At 41.0% G+C, this 18928-nt stretch overlaps 1 protein-coding gene across 1 annotated transcript in view; it reads right to left on the bottom strand.

The window, feature by feature from the left end:
- Window positions 1-12203: 12203 nt before the first annotated feature.
- The window catches only part of TM9SF3 (transmembrane 9 superfamily member 3), a 113582-nt gene continuing 106857 nt past the window's right edge, over window positions 12204-18928 (bottom strand). The window contains exons 14-15 of the mRNA XM_033942269.1: window positions 16369-16445; window positions 12204-13599 (exon numbers count right to left, since the gene is read on the bottom strand). Of these exons, the coding sequence (XP_033798160.1) occupies window positions 13532-13599; window positions 16369-16445 (145 nt within the window). The 3' untranslated portion in view covers window positions 12204-13531. The remainder of the gene's footprint in view (window positions 13600-16368; window positions 16446-18928) is intronic.

Raw genomic sequence — 18928 nt, 5'->3', positions numbered from 1 at the left:
TTCGAACCGGGGCACACTAAACCTAGTGTCCCCAGCTTGAGACATCTAGAAGTATGCTGATGTCAGCGCGCCACTGTCAGCGCATGCACAAAGGCCCTTCAAATGGGCCTTGCACAGAAAGATCTACGCTGGAGAGAAGACAGGCAGAAAGACCCATGCTGGAGAAAAGACCGGCAGAGAGAAGAGGTGCCAACATCGGGAGATTGATTACAAGATGTGCCTCTCTTCGCGAGAGGCACGTCCTATAGATAGTTAACCGACGCCGGCACCTCTCCTCTTCCCCAGTGTACTGCGGCACACCAGAAATCTCAGGAGGCACACAGTTTGCAACACACTGCACTAGAAGTTAAGATGGTGGTTCGAGACTCTCAGGTCCATTATATTTTAGTGGTGGGGGGTTCTCCAGGGTCGCACCTATACCTTTGCTAATCTTTATGCGCCAAATAAGAGGAAAGGGGGACTTCTTTCATGAGATGACATCTAAGACACTGCAATACAAAGAGGGCTTGCAGATCGTTGTGGGAGATCTGAATATGACACACTTTCTAATCTTAGACAATTCTGCTTCCATCAAGGCACATTCTTTTAGATGTGTGGCTTCTTCATGTGCCAAAGCTAGAGAAACTGGGCCTCTTCTCCCTTGAGAAGAGAAGACTGAGAGGGGACATGCTTGAAACATTAAAGATATTGAAGGGAACAGACTTAGTAGATAAAGACAGGATGTTCACCCTCTCCAAGATAGAGAGAACGAGAGGGCACTCTCTAGAGTTAAAAGGGGATAGATTCCGTACAAATGTAAGGAAGTTCTTCTTCACCCAGAGAGTGGTAGAAAACTGGAATGCTCTTCTGGAGGCTGTTATAGGGGAAAACACCCTCCAGGGATTCAAGACAAAATTAGACAAGTTCCTGCTGAACCAGAACATACGCAGGTAAAGCTAGACTTGGGGCACTGGTCTTTGACCTAAGGGCCGCCGCGGGAGCAGACTGCTGGGCACGATGGACCACTGGTATGACCCAACAGCGACAATTCTTATGTTCTTATCTTTATGTTGGGGGTGAATCTTCAAAACTGCCCACATGGATGAAAACTCCATAGATACTTTCTTTTTTTTCTTAATAATTCTTTATTTATTGATTTTAACATTTGACAATTTTCAAATTTCAAATCAAAAGAAAAAATACAATGTATCCACAATCAAACATAGAATTCAAATTTAGGAATTTAAACAAAATATTACAAAGTATAGTTAGTCCACCATTTAAGTGGAAGCAGAGCTAATGATAGGCTGAAATTTTTAAACAGATAAGCAAATAAAAAAAAGGAAAATCAAGATGCGGTCTAATTGCTCTTAAACAATTCTTCCTGAGCTATCTGAGAGCCAGCCATAATTAATCAAGAATTACTCTTAGTAGAAATAAATTTAGATAACTGCTATGGCTCATAGAAGATGTGTCTGTCCTCCTTATATACCAATAAACATTTATAGGGAATTAGAGAACAAAAGTTGCCCCCAACTGAGTAACCTGTAGTCTCAAAATAAGAAACTGTTTTCGTCTTTTCTGGGTAAGGCGAGATACATCAGGAAACATTCTGATAGTATTAGTCAAAAATGGAACATCTTTATATTTAAAAAAACAGCTTTAACTCTACTCTATCAGAATCAATAGCACAGGCGGAATAGAAATCACTAATGTAATAGCAAATTGTACCATCAATGTAGCAGAGACCTGACTCTAATTCCGACTTAAGGAAATTAGTTAAATCCAACTATCAGCAGATAAATTCTGCTGGTTTGGATTTTGACGCTTAACTCTCTTGGGAAGGTAATATATCTTAGAGAGAGGTAGATAAGAGGTTTCTGGCACCTTCAGAATCTCACTCATATCTTTTAAACAACTAAAGCAGTTATTGGGAAAACTTTTGGGAAATTAATGATCCGCAGATTACTTCTCCTTATGGAATTTTCCAACATTGCTTGTTTGAAATGTAAGCTCGCACTGTCTTTAGCCCAAGTTAAAGCTTGCACTTCCAAAGTTTTCATCCGAGTTTCCAAATCATCAGATTTATTTTGCAAAACTGTTACTTTATTTTTAAGTTCCAGATTTTCTGAAAGTACCTTAGTGCATTGAGTAGAAAGTTGCTGTATTTGGTTCCCCAGTGAGACTTGCAATAGCATTCCAAATTGATTACCTCGGGTCTCTGTAGGGGAGAAAACTCAGTTCTAGGAGCCCCTGTTGCAAACAAAGTATCTGTATCCACAGTAGCTACCATAGAATTTTCATGAGCCGGCCGTGCTCCCCCCACTGATCGCTGTGATGACAAATCAACCAGCTCCTCCTGCCTCAAACCAGAGCCAGATCCCCACTCTGCATAACCAGCAAGAGTACGTCCCGGGCTGACGCCTCTTCCGCTGCCGGGTTGGTGGACTGCGCTCATCTGGGGACAGAGTAGCACCCTCAAAGGAAAACTCCTGCGCCCGTTCTCCAGCCGAGGAAGTTCCCGGTTGTGGTGTTCGCAAGCCATGCTCGAGGAAGAAGTCCATTGGGCTGGTCTGCAGCATAGTTTCATCCGGGAAGACCCGGAACTTCAATTTCCTCTTTACCATCTGGTAAGTAGTGAAAGATTCTAAGAATAACTGCGATGGCATCCTCCCGAAGACCAAAGACCACCATCTTGGTCAAGCTCCTCCATAGATACTTTCAACTGTGGGATTTGCTCCAAAATTAAGATAAAAGCCAAGTCATTTGAACTGCTTTTTTGCAGGAATGTTTACCTTTGAAAATAATGTGGAGTAGCCTAGTAGTTAGAGCATTAGGCTGACAATCAGGGATGACTACTTCAAATCCTGATGCCTGCTCCTTGTGATTTTGGGCAAGTTACTTAACTCTCCATTGCCTCAGGTACAAATTTAGATTGTACCATCTAGGGACAGGGAAATTCTTGTTTATTAGGATTTATTAAACATCTTTATGAAGAGATTTGCCTAAGGTAGGGTTGCCAGATTTCCTCTATGAAAAAAAGTGGACACCTGGTCCCGCCCCATTCACATAAAAGGTCCCCAGATACACATCTCACCAAACCCCCTTACATTGTATGATGAGCCCTCCAAATCCACCCAAAACCTATTGAATCCAATTGAACATCACACCAATAATCCTTATGCCTGCAGATGTCACTTATATGTAGGTACAGTGGGATTAGGGTGAGTTTGGAAGATTCATATATCACACCACACATGTAGTAGTTAGAGTGGAATATGGGCCTGTGTTCCCAACTCCATAGTTCATAACATTGACCACCAGACAACTCAAGAAGCTTGCTTGCTGCTCTACTAGGACTGGCCATAACATCTGAAGCTGTCATACAGGCAGAAACGTACTGTTTTATTCACAGCTTTGGGGAGTAGGAGAAGGTCATTGACCACTAGGAGAGTACAGTGGGGTCATGCCTTCATTTCTCCAGTGGTCAGTTTGGGCACTTTTTTGGCACTTATTCGTTAAAAAACAAGTTTAACCTCAAATGTTGAAATTCTACTCTACAACAGTGGTCTCAAACTCGCAGCCCATGGGCCGCATGTGGCCTTCCAGGTACTATTTTGAGGCCCTCGGTATGTTACCATTGTTCTGGAACATTGCCCGCCTTGATGAAGACTACCCCAACTTTGTTGGTTGGCCTGAGAACTTTCCAGTGGCACCTCATATATAGATCTAGATCCAATGGCACACAAATGTCAGTAGGGGTTAATATTCAGCCAGCAGCAGTCAGCAATTTCCTAGGCATTGAATATCTAGGTTTATACAGCTAGCTGTCTCTTATGCAGTTAAGTGCAAGACTCAGCACTTAACCACACAAGCAGCACCACATAAAGATAGGACCTGCTTTTATGTGGTTCTATTTAGGCGGTTAACCTGGCCAATTATGAACTGAATGTCAGCACTTAACCATCCAAGTATGGACTCCATCTTGGAACATTCCAAAAATAGCTGGTTTTTAGTTTAGAAAGAACCAGTTATTTTCAGCAACATTAACTGAAAATTACCGGTTTATCCGGAATTGGCAATCTAACAAGCCAGGAGCCATTTCTGGCCAGTTAAACCTGCGTATTTAAGTTTTCAAGTCAATTTCCATACATAAATATATGCAGTTAAACCCAGTAAAATTATGCAGGAAAGGTAGTACAAAACTTCCAATCAATTACAAGAAAAAATGTACACTTTTCAGAAAGAGTGTATACTGTTTGCAAAATGTGAATACTGTTTGTGAAAAGAGTACCTTCTTTCAAAAGAGCACGTACTATTATAATTATTTAAAATGTTGATTTTTTTGGTGTTATTTTGTGCAAAAAAATGTATGACAAACAAATGCATATTTCTAACATTCAAGGAGAGACCAAGAAATAAAAGCAAGAGTCAAGGAACAAAACTATTCAGTAGTACAAAAGAGCCTCTAACTAAATAGTCCACACCATTCTCTGGATCCTATAAAGAGAGCTCAAATCTGCGTGTCCAAATTTAGGTGCGATCCTGAGATACGTATGCAATTAACTTAGGTAATGAGTTAATTAAGGTTAATAATTGGGCATCAAGAATCAATTATTGCACTCACATCATGCCATGCACTATTTTATAAAACTGCATGCCCAAATCCCATAGTGTGCAACCCAAAGGAGGCATGGCCATTGGAATAGTATGGGTGGGTCAGGAGCATCCCAGAAATTTGAGCATAGTGTTATATGAGGGTGAATCAAAAACTAAAGGCAATTGTTAAATTATGCATAACCGGAACAGAGCTAGTGAAATGCAACATATGTACTCGTACATTGCCTGTTGGATAGTTTGTCCATGCACAGTGCAGCACTTGGCCTTTAGCTGTGTGACAGCCATGAGGTCAGAAACATGGATGCTCCATTACAAGATTGCACCATCGAAGAACAACGTGCAAAAGTGCGCTTTCTTTGGGCAATGGAGTGAAACTTGTGGAAATTCACCATCGAATACTGATTCAGTACAGACACAGCACCATGAATCAACGAAAGGTTTACGAGTGGATTAAAAGGTTTAATGCGGGAAGAACTGATGTAACCAACGAAGGTCATACTGGTTGTCCATCAACATCGCGCACACAAGAGCACACCGACAGGGCAGATGTCTTGATTAGAGAAGACCAAAAGATAACGGTGTCTCAATTGGCTGCAAATTTGGATATCAGCTATGGGTCTGCACTTTCCATAATGCATGATAACTTGCAATATTGGAAAGTCTGCAGACAATGGTTTCCCAAGCAGTATACTATCTGCACAAGCAACAGCATGTGGAGGTTGCGACCCAGTTCCTGAGAAAATATGAAGAAGATCCGAGTGTTCTGGAGAGAATTGTCACCAGCGACGAGACATGGGTGCATCCCTGTAACCTGGAAAGCATAAGACAAAGCATGATGAAGTAAAGGAATTGGTGCTCACCTGGCTTCGGGAACAGCCAAAAAACATCTTCTCTGCAGGAATGCAGAAGTTAACTGAACGATACAACAAATGCTTCCCCCATGTCTGTCTCAACAGCAGTCTATGGACTTTTCCTCCAGGAACTTGCCCAAACCTTTTTAAAAACCTGCTACATTAACCACTCTTATCACATTTTCTGGTAACGCGTTCCAGAGTTAACTATTCTCTAAGTAAAAAATTATTTCCTCCTATTGGTTTTAAAAGTATTACTCTGTAACTTCTTCGAGTGTCCCCTAGTCTTTGTAAATCTTGATGCAGTAAAAAATTGATCCACTTGTACCCGTTCTACACCATTCAGGATTTTGTAGACTTCAATCTTATTTCCCCTCAGCCATCTCTTTTCAAAGCTGAAGAATCCTAACCTCTTTAGTCTTTCCTCATACGTGAGGAATTCCATCCCCTTTATCATCTTGGTTGCTCTTCTTTGAAACTTTTCTAGTGCTGCAATATCTTTTTTGAGATAAGGAGACCAGAACTGAATGCAATACTCAAGGTGAGGTTGCACCATTGAGCAATACAGAGGCATTATAACATTTTTAGTCATGTTTACCATCCCTTTTCTAATAATTCCTAGCATCTTGTTTGTTTTTTTCGCCGCTGCTGCATATTGGGTGGAATCAGCTCATGTGAGTTTTGTATGAACAGTGAAAGCAACAGAACAGTCTGCTGAGGATCTATCAAAAAAATTATATTTGTTAAAAAAATATCATAGGGAAAGCTGTTATGAAGACAGGCATGTATTGTTTCATTCAGATCTTTGTGGGTGGGAAGGGGTCATTGACCACTGGGGGAGAGGGGGGTTATGACTTAATTCCTCCAGTGGCCATCTGCTTAGTTTGAGTACCTTTTTGGCGCTTAAACGCCTTTAAAACAGGTCTGGCTCCGGATGTCTAAATGGCGTCTTGGACAACTTGGTAAATGCTCATCACTTAAGACATCCAAACGTTAAGCATATCTTAAGTCCACCCATATCAAGCCTCTAACACCCCCCCCCCCTTAAACTTTGGATGCACTGCATACAAAAAGCTTATCAACACGCCTTACTAGCACAGAAAGCTCTTCTGATGCACAAAAGTGTTCTCTATGGCGGCCAATCATTCTCATAGTAGCCACTGAGAACTATATAAATGCATTACAAGGAGCTCATTAGTATTCTAATTAGCTTTCCTTGCAATGCACAAACGGGAACTCCCTCCATTTCCACAGAATCAGGGCCAACATTTTTTTGGCAGCTCTGGAGCTGCCAGTAGCTGCTGTGTATGTGTTGTGTGAGGCATAAAACATAAACATCAGCTGCACCCATGTAAAGGGGGGAGATAGTTCCTGCTATCCCTGTCAGCTCAACTGAGCAGGGGAAGCCCCGATCAACTGAGCCGCAGGACTCCCCAAAGCCAGCAGCGGCTGTAAGGCATTCACTCAGCTATTCAGGGGCATCCCCTGCCACTCAGCTATTAAGGGGCTTCTATTGCTGGCTCAGCTGACCGCAGCTCCAAAGCTGCGATCAGCTCAACTGACAAGAGAAGGCCTGAACAGCTGAATGCCAGGGAAGTCATGATTGGCAGCTTCAAGGGAGTCCTGCCAGCTCAGCTGATCAGGGGTTCTCCTGCCACAATCAGATGAGCTAACAGGGAGAGCAGGCCTCCTTCCCCTAAAGCCCTCTCTCCCATTGATCCCTCCAGTTATCTCAAGCAAGCAAGCCCCTATCCCCCTTCCCACCAAGCCCCCCCACCCACCCAAACAAAACTTAGTGGTCTAGTGGGCTGGGTCGGGTCAGATTTCCCCATCTCAAAGAACCTCCCCCCCATCTGACTGAATGGGTCAGGACCCCCTGACACCCCCCCCTGTACTGTTGTGTTGAAGATCGGCAAGAGGGATGCCCACTCCCTCCTCCCTCAAGGCCCACTTCAAAATAATGGCCCTGCAGCTTAGTTGATTGGGGCTTCCCTTGCTCAGCTTAGCTGGTATGGAGAGCAAGAGCTGGTTGAAAAAAAAAAAAAGGGTGCAGCTATTGTGCGTGTATTACATATGCAAAACAGCTGCACCCATTAAAAAAACAACAACAATGAGTCTGCAGCTGAACCAGCGGCTCCTGCTCTCCCTTCCAGTTCAGCTGATCATAGTTCTGGAGCTGCAATCAACTGAACTGGCAGGGAGAGCAGAGGCTGCTGGTTTAGCTGCAGGAAATGGAGCTAACATGAGGGATTGGGGGAAGGGGAGGAAGAGCTGTGTCTAGCAATTGCTCATCTGAGCATGCACCATGCAGTTCCTCCCCTTTTTACCAGGGCTGCTCCACACAAATAGAAACATAGAAACATGACGGCAGATAAAGGTCAAATGGCCCATCTAGTCTGCCCATCCGCAGTAACCATTATCTCTTTCTCTCTCTCAGAGATCCCAGGTGCCTATTCCAGGCCCTCTGGAATTCAGACATAGTCTCTGTTTCTACCACCTCTTCCAGGAGACTGTTCCACGTTATCTACCACCCTTTCCGTAAAAAAGTATTTCCTAAGATTATTCCGGAGCCTATCACCTCTTAACTTCATCCTATGCCCTCTCATTGCAGAGTTTCCTTTCAATTGAAAGAGACTCGACTCATGCACATTTATATTACATAGGTATTTAAATGTCTCTATAATATCTCCCTCTCCCGTCTTTCTTCCAAAGTATACAGATTGAGATCTTTAAGTCTGTCCCCATATGCCTTATCATGAAGACCACACACCATTTTAGTAGCCCTCCTCTGGACCGACTCCATCCTTTGTATATCTTTTTGAAGGTGTGGCCTCCAGAATTGTACACAATATTCTAAATGAGGTCTCACCAGAGTCTTATACAAGGGCATCAATACCTCCTCTTACCCCTCCCTATGCAACTTAGCATCCTTCTAGCTTTCATCTTTTCATTCTGTTTGGCCACTTTAAGATCATCACATACAATCACACCCAAGTCCTGCTCGTCCGTCATGCACATAAGTTCTTCACCCCTAAACTATACCATTCCCTCAGGTTTTTGCAGCCCAAATGCATGATCTTACATTTCTTAGCATTAAATTTTAGCTGCCAAATTTCAGACCATTCTTCAAGGTTCGCAAGGTCTTTCTTCATGTTATTCACACCATCCGGCATGTCTACTCTATTGCAGATTTTGGTATCATCCACAAAGAGGCAAATCTTACCCGACAACCCTTCAGCAATATCATTTATAAAAATGTTAAAAAGAACAAACCCAAGAATAGAACCTTGAGGAACACCACTGGTAACATCCCCTTCCTCAGAGCGATCTCCACTGACCACTACTCTCTGTCGTCTTTTACTCAATCAGTTCCTGACCCATGCTATTCGTGCAGAGCATCAACCACTATGGAAAAATCGCTCCCACCATGGTATTTTTTACTGTGATGTCAGAGTTTTGTGCATCTTGCCCTCAGTGGGAGATGCACAAAAGTCTGCCATGCACATAAGACTAATTGTATTACTGTCTTACTTGAATAGCAGTTCAGCCTCTGATGCACACAAGGGTTCTTGGGGGCTTTTACTAATTGCTGTAGCAGCCACTGAGAACTCTATGCAGATGTATTACATGAAGCTCATTAATATTTAAATGAGCACTCCTTGTAGTGCTCAAAGGGGAACACCCACCCCCTTATGTATAAAATTTACCGGCAGGTCTGGAGCTGCCGGTAGCTGTTTGTGCATGTATTCCGTGGGACACACGCTCTCACAACACATGCACAACTACTGTATTCATAAACAAACAAACAAACAAAAAAAAGAAAGCTGAGTTGGCAGGGAGAGATTACTGATTAGTTCCTCCCCCCCCTTTTACTGAACTACTCTGCACAAATAGCATGCATATGATTTGCGTGCTATTTGTACTGAGCATCACCCCCTATAGAAAAATTGCTCCCAATCTGGTACTTTTTATCATGTTGCCAGAGCTTTCTACATCAGGCTCTCAATTAAAAACATCCTTCCCTTACAACTGCCTCTCAATGGCTTTCATAGAAATATAGAAACATGATGGCAGATAAATGCCAAATGGCCAATCCAGTCTACCCATCTACAGTAACCATTATCTCTTCCTCTCTTTAAGAGATCCCAGGTGCCTATCCCAGGCCCTCTTGAATTCAGACACAGTCTCTGTCTCCACCACCTCTTCTGGGAGACTGTTCTATGCATCGACCACCAGAGTCTTATACAGGGGCATCAATACCTCCTTTTTCCTACTGGCCAAACCTCTCCCTATGCACACTAACATCCTTCTAGTTTTCACCATCACCTTTTCAACCTGTTTGACAACCTTAAAATCACACCCAAGTCCTGCTCTTCTGTCATGCATATAAGTTCATCACCCCTAAACTGCACTGTTCCCTCGGATTTTGGCAACCAAACACGTGACCTTGCATTTCTTAGCATTAAATTTTAGCTGCCAAATTTCAGACCATTCTTCAAGCTTTGCTAGGTCTTTCTTCATGTTATTCACAGCATCCTGGGTGCCTACTCTATTGCAGATTTTGGTATCATCCACAAAGAGGTGAATCTTACACAACAGCCCTGCAGCAATATTGTTTATAAAAATATTAAAAAGAACAGGCCAAAGAACAGAACTTTGAGGCACACCACTGGTAACATATCTTTCCACAGAGCGATCTCCAATGATCACTACCCTCTGTTGTCTTCCACTCAACCAGTTCTTGACCAAGCCTAGTTCTTGATCCAACCCGTCACTTTGGGGCCCATCCCGAGGGCACTCAGTTTATTTATTAGACGTCTGTGTGGAACACTTTCATAGTTTTCTAAACATTTTCTAAAATCTAAATACACCACATCTAGTGCACTCCCTCTATCCAATTCTCTGGTCACTCAGTCAAAGAAATTGATCAGATTTGTCTGACAAGACCTACCTCTAGTGAATCCATGTTGCCTCCATAGGATTCCAGAAACTTCACCATTCTCAGTTTTAAAAGCATTTCCATTAATTTGCTTACCACAGAAGTCAGATTTACCGGCCTGTAATTTCCTACTTCTTCCTTACTTCCACTTTTGTAGAGAGGGACCACATCCGCCCTCTCCAGTCCTCCGGTACCACTCCTGACTCTAGAGACTCACTGAAAAGGTCAGTCAGCAGAGCCACCAGAACTTCTCTAAGTTCCTTCAGCACTCTTGGATGTACATCGCTTTGGCTACTTTTATTTTAGCTAGCTCCTCACAAACACAACCCTCTGAAAATCGATCAGGGTCTACCACTCCTCCATCCTTATTCATGTTTGTCTTCTGTGGTCCCGCTCCAGGTGCTTCAGCCATAAACACAGAATAGAAATATTTGTTAAGCAATTCAGTCTTTTCTTTATCAGCTTCTATATTTCTCCCCTTCACCTTTGAGTCTTACAATGCCACTTTTGCACTTCTTCCTATCACTAATATATATTAAAAAATGTCATCTCTCCATTTTACCATGTCAGCTATTTTTTCTTCCATTTGTATCTTTGCTTTCCTAACTTCTCGAGCAACCTCTCTTAACTTTTCTAGATATTTTTGCCTGTCTTCCTCTTTCTGTGATCTTTTGTAGTTTATGAAAGCTAACCTCTTATTCCTTACCTTTTGAGAACCAAAGCAGCTTTCTTCTCCTGGTATACTGCGTCCAGCACTGGTCGCCGTACATGAAGAAGGAAAAAGTACTACTCAAAAGGGTCCAGAGAAGAGCAACTAAAATGATTAAGGGGCTGGAGGAGTTGCCTTACAGTGAGAGATTAGAGAAACTGGGCCTCTTCTCCATTGAAAAGAGGAGACTGAGAGGGAACATGATCAAAACATTCAAAATAATGAAGGCAATAGACTTAGTAGATAAAGACAGGTTGTTCACCCTTTCCAAGGTAGGGAGAACGAGAGGGCACTCTCTTAAGTTAAAAGGGGAGGAGTGTGTGGCGTAGTGGTTAAATCTACAGCCTTAGCACCCTGGGGTTGTAGGGGCAATCCCATGCTGCTCCTTGTGACCCTGGGCAAGTCACTTAATCCCCCCAATGCCCCAGATACATTAGGTAGATTGTGAGCTGGGACAGACAGGCAAAAATGCTTGAGTACCTGAATAAATTAATAACCGTTCTGAGCTCCCTTGGGAGAACAGTATAGAAAATTGAATAAATAAATAAATAGATTCCGTACAAATGTAAGGAAGTTCTTTTTCACCCAGAGAGCTCTTCCAGAAGCTGTTATAGGGGAAAACACCCTCCAGGGATTCAAGACAAAGTTAGACAAGTTCCTGCTAAGTGAAGGCATATGTAACTATCATACCTTAGGCAAACTTCCAGTGATTCATTTCTCACGTCCACTTTTCCTTGCACTGTATTTTTCTGTTGTGTTGTTATTTTTTCTTTTAAATTATTACTTCTGAATGAAGAAACCACTGTTAAAAAAGTCACACCTTATATGTTTGCAAGATCTAAAATGAAACCAGCTCTGTGAAAGAATTCCTGCTTTTCTTGTAGTCCGAAAACAGTAGTATGGTGCATCTCTAGAAACAGTAATTTAGTTCTAGTCCAATGTACAGAACTTCAGGAACAAGAAATTTATATCTTTCTTGAACAATGATTAAAGTACATGGTAGAAACAATGCATTTTCCCCATCTGAGGCATATGTTTTATACCAAACAGACACTCAGCATAGCTACATTTCTTCAAACCGTAAAAAAAAGGTTTCACAATCCAGTATTATTTTGTCTGAAAATTTTATTTGTTTTCTGAACACCCCTTCAAAAAAGACATCTCTGCTTCAGGTGCTGCACAGGTGTCGAAGATAAGATTTTTTTTAAAAAAGATCTAAATTAGTAATCTCAATTCTGTAAGAACTTGAGAAAAGAAATGGAACAACAACAAAAAAAAAGAAACAGGACACATGTGAGAAACTGTTTCATGCAATGTCAGGCAAGATAAGGAAAGTCACTCCTAATCACACGTTTGAAACACCAATCGTCCAAAAATAAAAGGGAAAATAAAAAGAAAAGGACTCTGTAGTAAATCTGTACATTCAAATACATTTGGGATCTACATCTAAGTTACATTATTTAATAGTATATACACTTAAGCCCCATTTATAATATCTTATGGAAAGCCTTCATTCAAACCCCAACAAAACAAGAAGATGATGTAGGACTAACTTGAGGGAACAAAAAAAGATTAATCACAGACATTCAGTTAAAATATTTGTTTTCTTTCAGTTTCATCAAGACCTCAAAATGCTGAAGAAAATCAAGAGGTTTCTTGGTTTTCCACCTGTATGTTAACCTGCAAGACAAAGGACAGGCCTCTTTGCCTTCCCCACACACTTCCCCTCTCTTTGGATGGATCAATGCCCATTTTCAACATGTGGCAGAACACTCATTTCTGCTCATCTAAAGATAAATAAGTGGGAAGCTGGTCCATAAAAAGGTGGATACATTACACACAGAAGGGCTTTCTTTTTAATTTTTTTTTCTTTTTATATATTTTTTAAACAAAAATGGGCTTGGGGAAGAGTGGATAACCCCCCAAATTGAAAAACACCCAGAAGGCAAACAAACACAAGTGATTTGACAAGGGCAATGAGACTACAAGAGAGGCCATACCTGGGCAGGAATTCTATCTGGTACAGAAATGCTGCAACTCAAGATGACTACTATTCAGCCAGCTGTAATAGACAAGAATCTTCCCCCTCTTTTTTTTATTAAATGAAACAGATGCTTTAAATAAACTGTTTGTCCTCTTCACTGAAGAGAGCTAGTCTATTCAACTAGATTTTTGGGGGGGAAGGTTAGCCATGTATTTTAACAATCCCTACTAAATACATTCCAAGCATTTGCTGTGAACAGATGGAGAAAGCTGACAGGAAGAACTTAAAGGTCAATGGAACTGACACTACTTTAAGTCATCCAGAATTTGGTGACCCACACGTTACCCAGTTTTAAGACCATCTCTTTCCTTTTCATTGTGCAAGTTTCCACCCTCCCCTCCATAAAAAGCAGTAACTCATTCCAAGTTCCCAGTCTTCCTCTGGTATTCTTAATCAATTTTCACATTAGTGTAGATTTTCCGGACAAAGGCACTTGTTCCCATGTAACCGATGGCCCCTGTGAAGAAAGTATATTGTTTCAGGCAAAATCCTTCACTGTACAGAAGAGAGAATGACTCCTGGAGCCTATTGGACTCTCAATATACTGTAATTAGGACATAGAGCGAGCCAATTTGCTTTAGCAGAAAAAGAAGCATTTCTTCTTGGGTCACAACGAACAGCAAATGGCAGAATTGCCAGTATAGCTTCTTTATTAATTTTTTTTTTTCAAATAAGATCAAGAAACAATATTTAATACAGACACAAATATTCTTTGATGAAATACAGATACAATATTATCAAAAGAAAATTAGACACCATTAGAGAAGATTTTCCAACAAATGTTTTGTAAAGCCATCACTCCTATAAACGGAAGATTGCTGTAGCTGTGAATTATAATCATATAGCAAATTTTTAATGCAAAATTGATTATTTTTTTTAACCTTTGGGTTCATTTCTATCCCTTCACTTTTTCTTCTTTATTTTTTTGCTGTTTCATTTTATTTTTTCAAATTCCATATTGTCTTTTGCACTTTTGAACATAAAAATAGCCAATGGTCCATCTAGCTCAGTATCTTGTTTCCACAGTGGCCAATCCAGGTCACAAGCACTTGGCAGAAACCCAAACAGTGGCAACATTCCATGCTACTGATCTCAGGGCAAGCAGTGGCTTCCCCCAGACTATGGACTTTTCCTCCAGGAACCATTTTTAAACCCATCTACGTTCCACAGCTTAACTATTCTTTGAGTGAAAAATATTTCCTCCTACTGGTTTTAAAAGTATTTCCCTGTAACTTCATTGTAATTTTTGATGGAGTAAAAAAATAAAATAAAAAAATAATAATAATAAAAAAAAATATCGATTCACTTGTACACCTTCAGGATTTTAGACTTCAATCATATCTCCCCTCAGCTATCTCTTTTCCAAGCTAAAGAGCCTTAACCTCTTTAGAGAATTTCTCATATGAAAGTTCTCATCTTTTTTCTCTTTTCCTTTCCAAACCAACTATTCCTCTCTAACCTTCTCACCCTCGCTCCTTTCACCAATTCAATCACAACCTTTACCATCATTTCTGTAGCTAAGCTCCCCTCAACTAGTGCTGCCCATCTCCCTGTGCAACTCTTCCTGATCGACTCCCCCCACCCCCCTTACCATGAGACCTTTCAGGCCTTCCAAAGCAGCAGCAGCAGAGACAGGCTGCTCGCAGCTGCCAACCAGGGATTCCCTCTACCGCATCATTGGTGACGTGGCAGAGGGAAGGCCCCTAGCAGGGCAGGCCAAGAGTAGCCTGTTCAGAGTGCTGCCTCTGCCCAATGGACACCACCATTGCTGGAGCCGCTTTAGGAGGCCTAGAGGTATTATCAGGACTCACTGAATTGGTGAGTCCAATTTTTCAAGCAAACGAATCAATTCAAATCGATTCACCGAAGTGAATTGAGCAGCACTACCCTCAACCTCACTTCTAATTTTTCAAGCAAACGAATCAATTCAAATCGATTCACCGAAGTGTATTGGTGAATTGAGCAGCACTACCCTCAACCTCACTTCTCCAAACCCTTCTTTCTAGCTCCACAACAATCCTCCAATTCTCTTAACTCTGGACTGCAGCACCCAAACTTTCACTGCTCTCAATTAAAAAGTGGCGGTAGGTGAATATTTCCATCTGGCCAGTTGGAAACATATCAGTACATAATAGAGTCAGAGTAAGCTCTGCACCCTCTTTTCAATTTAGGCAGGGAGAAGGCAGGACAGGGGGTTGTCAGCCTTATTTATTTTTAAATCAAACAAGTGGGAAAGGAACTTGGGGATCGATGCAATAAAGAGTGCTCAGATTTTGGACAGGGTTAGCATTGCTTTATCACAGTTTTGTGGATGCAGAAAGAAGTTTTACGCACAAGCTAACTCTGCACAAAGCCTTGAGCACATTTTTTAAATGATAATAAGGCCTATTCACTTTTCAGCATAGATGCAGAGAAGTGTGCTGAAGAGTGAAAGCCCAAATATGACACCGGGGCCTTAATGGTAAAGTCAGAGGAGACAAATAGAACCCACATCTTGGTCCTGGCACTTCATTACAGATCACCCTTTGGTCCAAAGGCCTCCAAGTTCACCCATCCTTCTCCCTAAAATGGAAACTGAAAAGTCCCCGGTAGTTTAGTGGACCCCAACGCCCCCCTCCATGCACCTGGAAGGTAGGAATTATGCTCATCATTTTCTGCCTCTGCACCATCTTGCAAAATAATGGTGTTTGGCCCTATACTGTGTATCCTTAGATGCATGTACTATACCAGGTCAGTCAGACAAATAAGGGCATTTTGCATTATTTGGCATTCATACCATCAAGAAAAGAAAAGTTGTATAACTAAATACTTTTAGTAATGGTCTCACCTGATGGAATGGTTTATCAAAGGAGTTTAGAAAGAAACGGATAAAACATTTTGTAATACGATCACAGAAAATATCTGATTGGGGGCTATTTATAAAATTTATTAGGGCATAAGTTTTACACATTTTATTTATGAGATTAAATGTGCTATTAGTTTTGTGTAAATTTATGAATTTTGTAAAATAGAATAAAGTAACTGTTGCCATTTGTGTTATATAAGATTTTTTTAAAAAATTCTTTATTTATCATTTTAAACATATATCAACAAGATTCACTCTTAATACAGAAACACGGAAGAAACAAATCAGGGAAAATTATCCCACATTTTTAATAATATGAAAAGAATTAGTATATAAGATTTTAAATAATGTATAAAAATTAAGCACATATACTGAACTTACCACACATTATTCCCAAGGCTGTGCTGAATACTGCCATATAGCCAAAATAAAATGATGTCTGAAATAGGCCATACATCCTAAAAAGGATACAGCAAAAATAACAGGTCAGTGATAAGTAGTTAGCTTGTAACAACATAGCTGAGGGGAATAAAGAGTTATCTCTGTTGTATGACCCTTGGGTAGTGAACTAAGGGGAGGAATATAATTAACTAAATATACAGTGTTATTATCTAAGTCAGGGATAGCAGCTCTTTTAGACAACAGTAAAATCCCTCGATAGAACAAATTTCCAGTTCAAATCCCATTGATCCCGTTACTGAATCAGGATGAAATAGCATAGGTCATAACACCGAGACATTATACTGAACATACATGAAAATTTAGGAATACTGGCAGTCTCCTCTGGCACTTTATGCCTAATTTGTATAGAAACTTTAGGGAAGAACAGTGATGGATGCTGATGTCAGCAATCTTCTCATACTCTCTCTGTTATGCATGCAACCCTAGGTGAAAACAGACCAGTGAGAGAGCTGGTAATCTCTTCTCATACTGCCTATATCTTGCTCAAGGCTGCAGATCTACAAAGCTGGCAGTCTCTTCTAATACTATATACCTCACTCATCTGTATGGTTCCAGTGCTAAGAGCCAGGTTACTAGGTGTGTAAGTACAATGTTCAACAGCAAATGCCTCAACTGCTGCTTAACAAATACTCAATATTTAGCCCATCTTTCCGATAACTCCCAGAATGAGTTACAAAGTTAAACATGCATCATCAAATAGAAAAAAACAAATAACTTTACAAACAAAATCATAAAAACATCAAATCATTTAAAATGTTGCTACCAGTGGTGTAGTAAGAGAGATGGGGGAGTGCGGATCACTGTGTTGACTTGGTGGGGATGTTGGCACCTCCCCTCTGCCCCCTCCCTCTTTGTCCCCGTTGCCTTGACATCGCCGGGCTCCCCTTTACCTCTTTTCAACTTCACTGGCATCGAGCAGGCTATCCTATATGCTGTTCACGCTGGCCTTGTCTTTCCTTTGACTTCACTTTATGTACACAGGGCCAGGAAGTGACATCAGAAGGAAGCCTCAGCCGGTGCGAGCAGTAATTATTCTAGCCTGCTTGCTGCTGACAAAGATGAGAAAGAGGTACGAGGGGAGGGCGCAATGCGTTAATTTTGGGGCAAAGGGTGTGGCGATGTTGGGCCAGCGGGGAGACAAGCACGGGGTGGTGATGCTGGGCACCTCCACTTCAGGTGCTAACTTCCCTTGCTACCCACTGGCACCTACTATGATTATATCTAATACCCAAAAATAGAGTCTAAAACTTACAAGTTATGCCACATATCCACCCTTAAGTTCAACATGCTTGGCACATCATGTCTGAAGTTCCTATAACCCGTCCCAAAAATACTCTGATTACTGAAATACTGCTCTGCTGCTGCATTCACCTCCGAATTACTCGAAAATCATTACCCTTTCAAACTCATTATTAGATTTGGAAACAGAAAATAGATGAGCAAGATCTGGCGAGTATGGTGCATGGTCTATGCACTGAAACTCTGTGTCAAAACCTCCATCGTTTTGCCAGCCTTGTGAGCAGGTGCATTTTCTTGTAAAAAGAGAACTCCATTCTGCAGCTTTCCTCTCCTTTTTTCTTTCAATGACTCCTTTAATCGCCACAGCAATATTCTGCATTAACTGTTTAGCCACTTGGAAGATAGCCTGTCATTACAACACCTTCCTGATCCCAAAACACTTTGGCCATGACCTTTCCTGCTGACTTTTGGGTTTTGAATTTCCTTAGCCTTGGAGAACCTAAGTGCCGTCACTGCATGGACTGTTGTTCTGTCTCAGGATCATAGTGGTGTAACCACGTTTCAACAGTAAGTAGTCATTCCAAAAAGTTGGCACCACCTTGCTGAAAATGCTGCAAAATCAACTTGGAAGTGTCCACTCGATGTCGTTTCTTGCAGGGCTACGGAGTTGGAAGCAATTTTTGGGTTACTGGAGTCAAAGAATATGTGCCGACTCCAACTCCGACTCCTAACAGAGTTAAATTACATGTCATGCAAATATTATAATGTTTAAATTTCTTATTTCACAGATTATAAGTTGATTAACCCATTTTTTTCAGGATATGTTTTACTTTTAGAATAAATTTAGATATAAAGTTCTTTGATTACAAAATATAATACATTTTATATTTATATTAGTGAAAGTGCAACCTAGAGAATGACACAGGGACAAAGTTTGTGTCTATCCCCTCAAATTTTGTGTCTGTCTCCACCTCGTCTCCACAAACTCTTGTCTGATTCCATCTGAACAAGCCTCGAATAGTTATGATTTTATACTGAAATTATTTTATTAAAGTATAAAAAGAAATAACATTCTGTACAACTGTAATTTTATAAATCACAAATACAGAACAAGGATCAACAAAGTCCTTGTCTTCTCTTTCCCTCACAAATATCCACTCCACTATCAGGACAACTGAACAAGTCAAATTACTACAAAATGCTGTATAGAAAAATCATGCTAACAGAATACATCGATTAC

The sequence above is a fragment of the Geotrypetes seraphini genome, chromosome 4 (assembly GCF_902459505.1).
Source record: "Geotrypetes seraphini chromosome 4, aGeoSer1.1, whole genome shotgun sequence".
NCBI lineage: Eukaryota > Metazoa > Chordata > Amphibia > Gymnophiona > Dermophiidae > Geotrypetes > Geotrypetes seraphini.
Note: the sequence above shows the minus strand (reverse complement) of the source record. Positions and strands in the feature narration are given on the sequence as shown.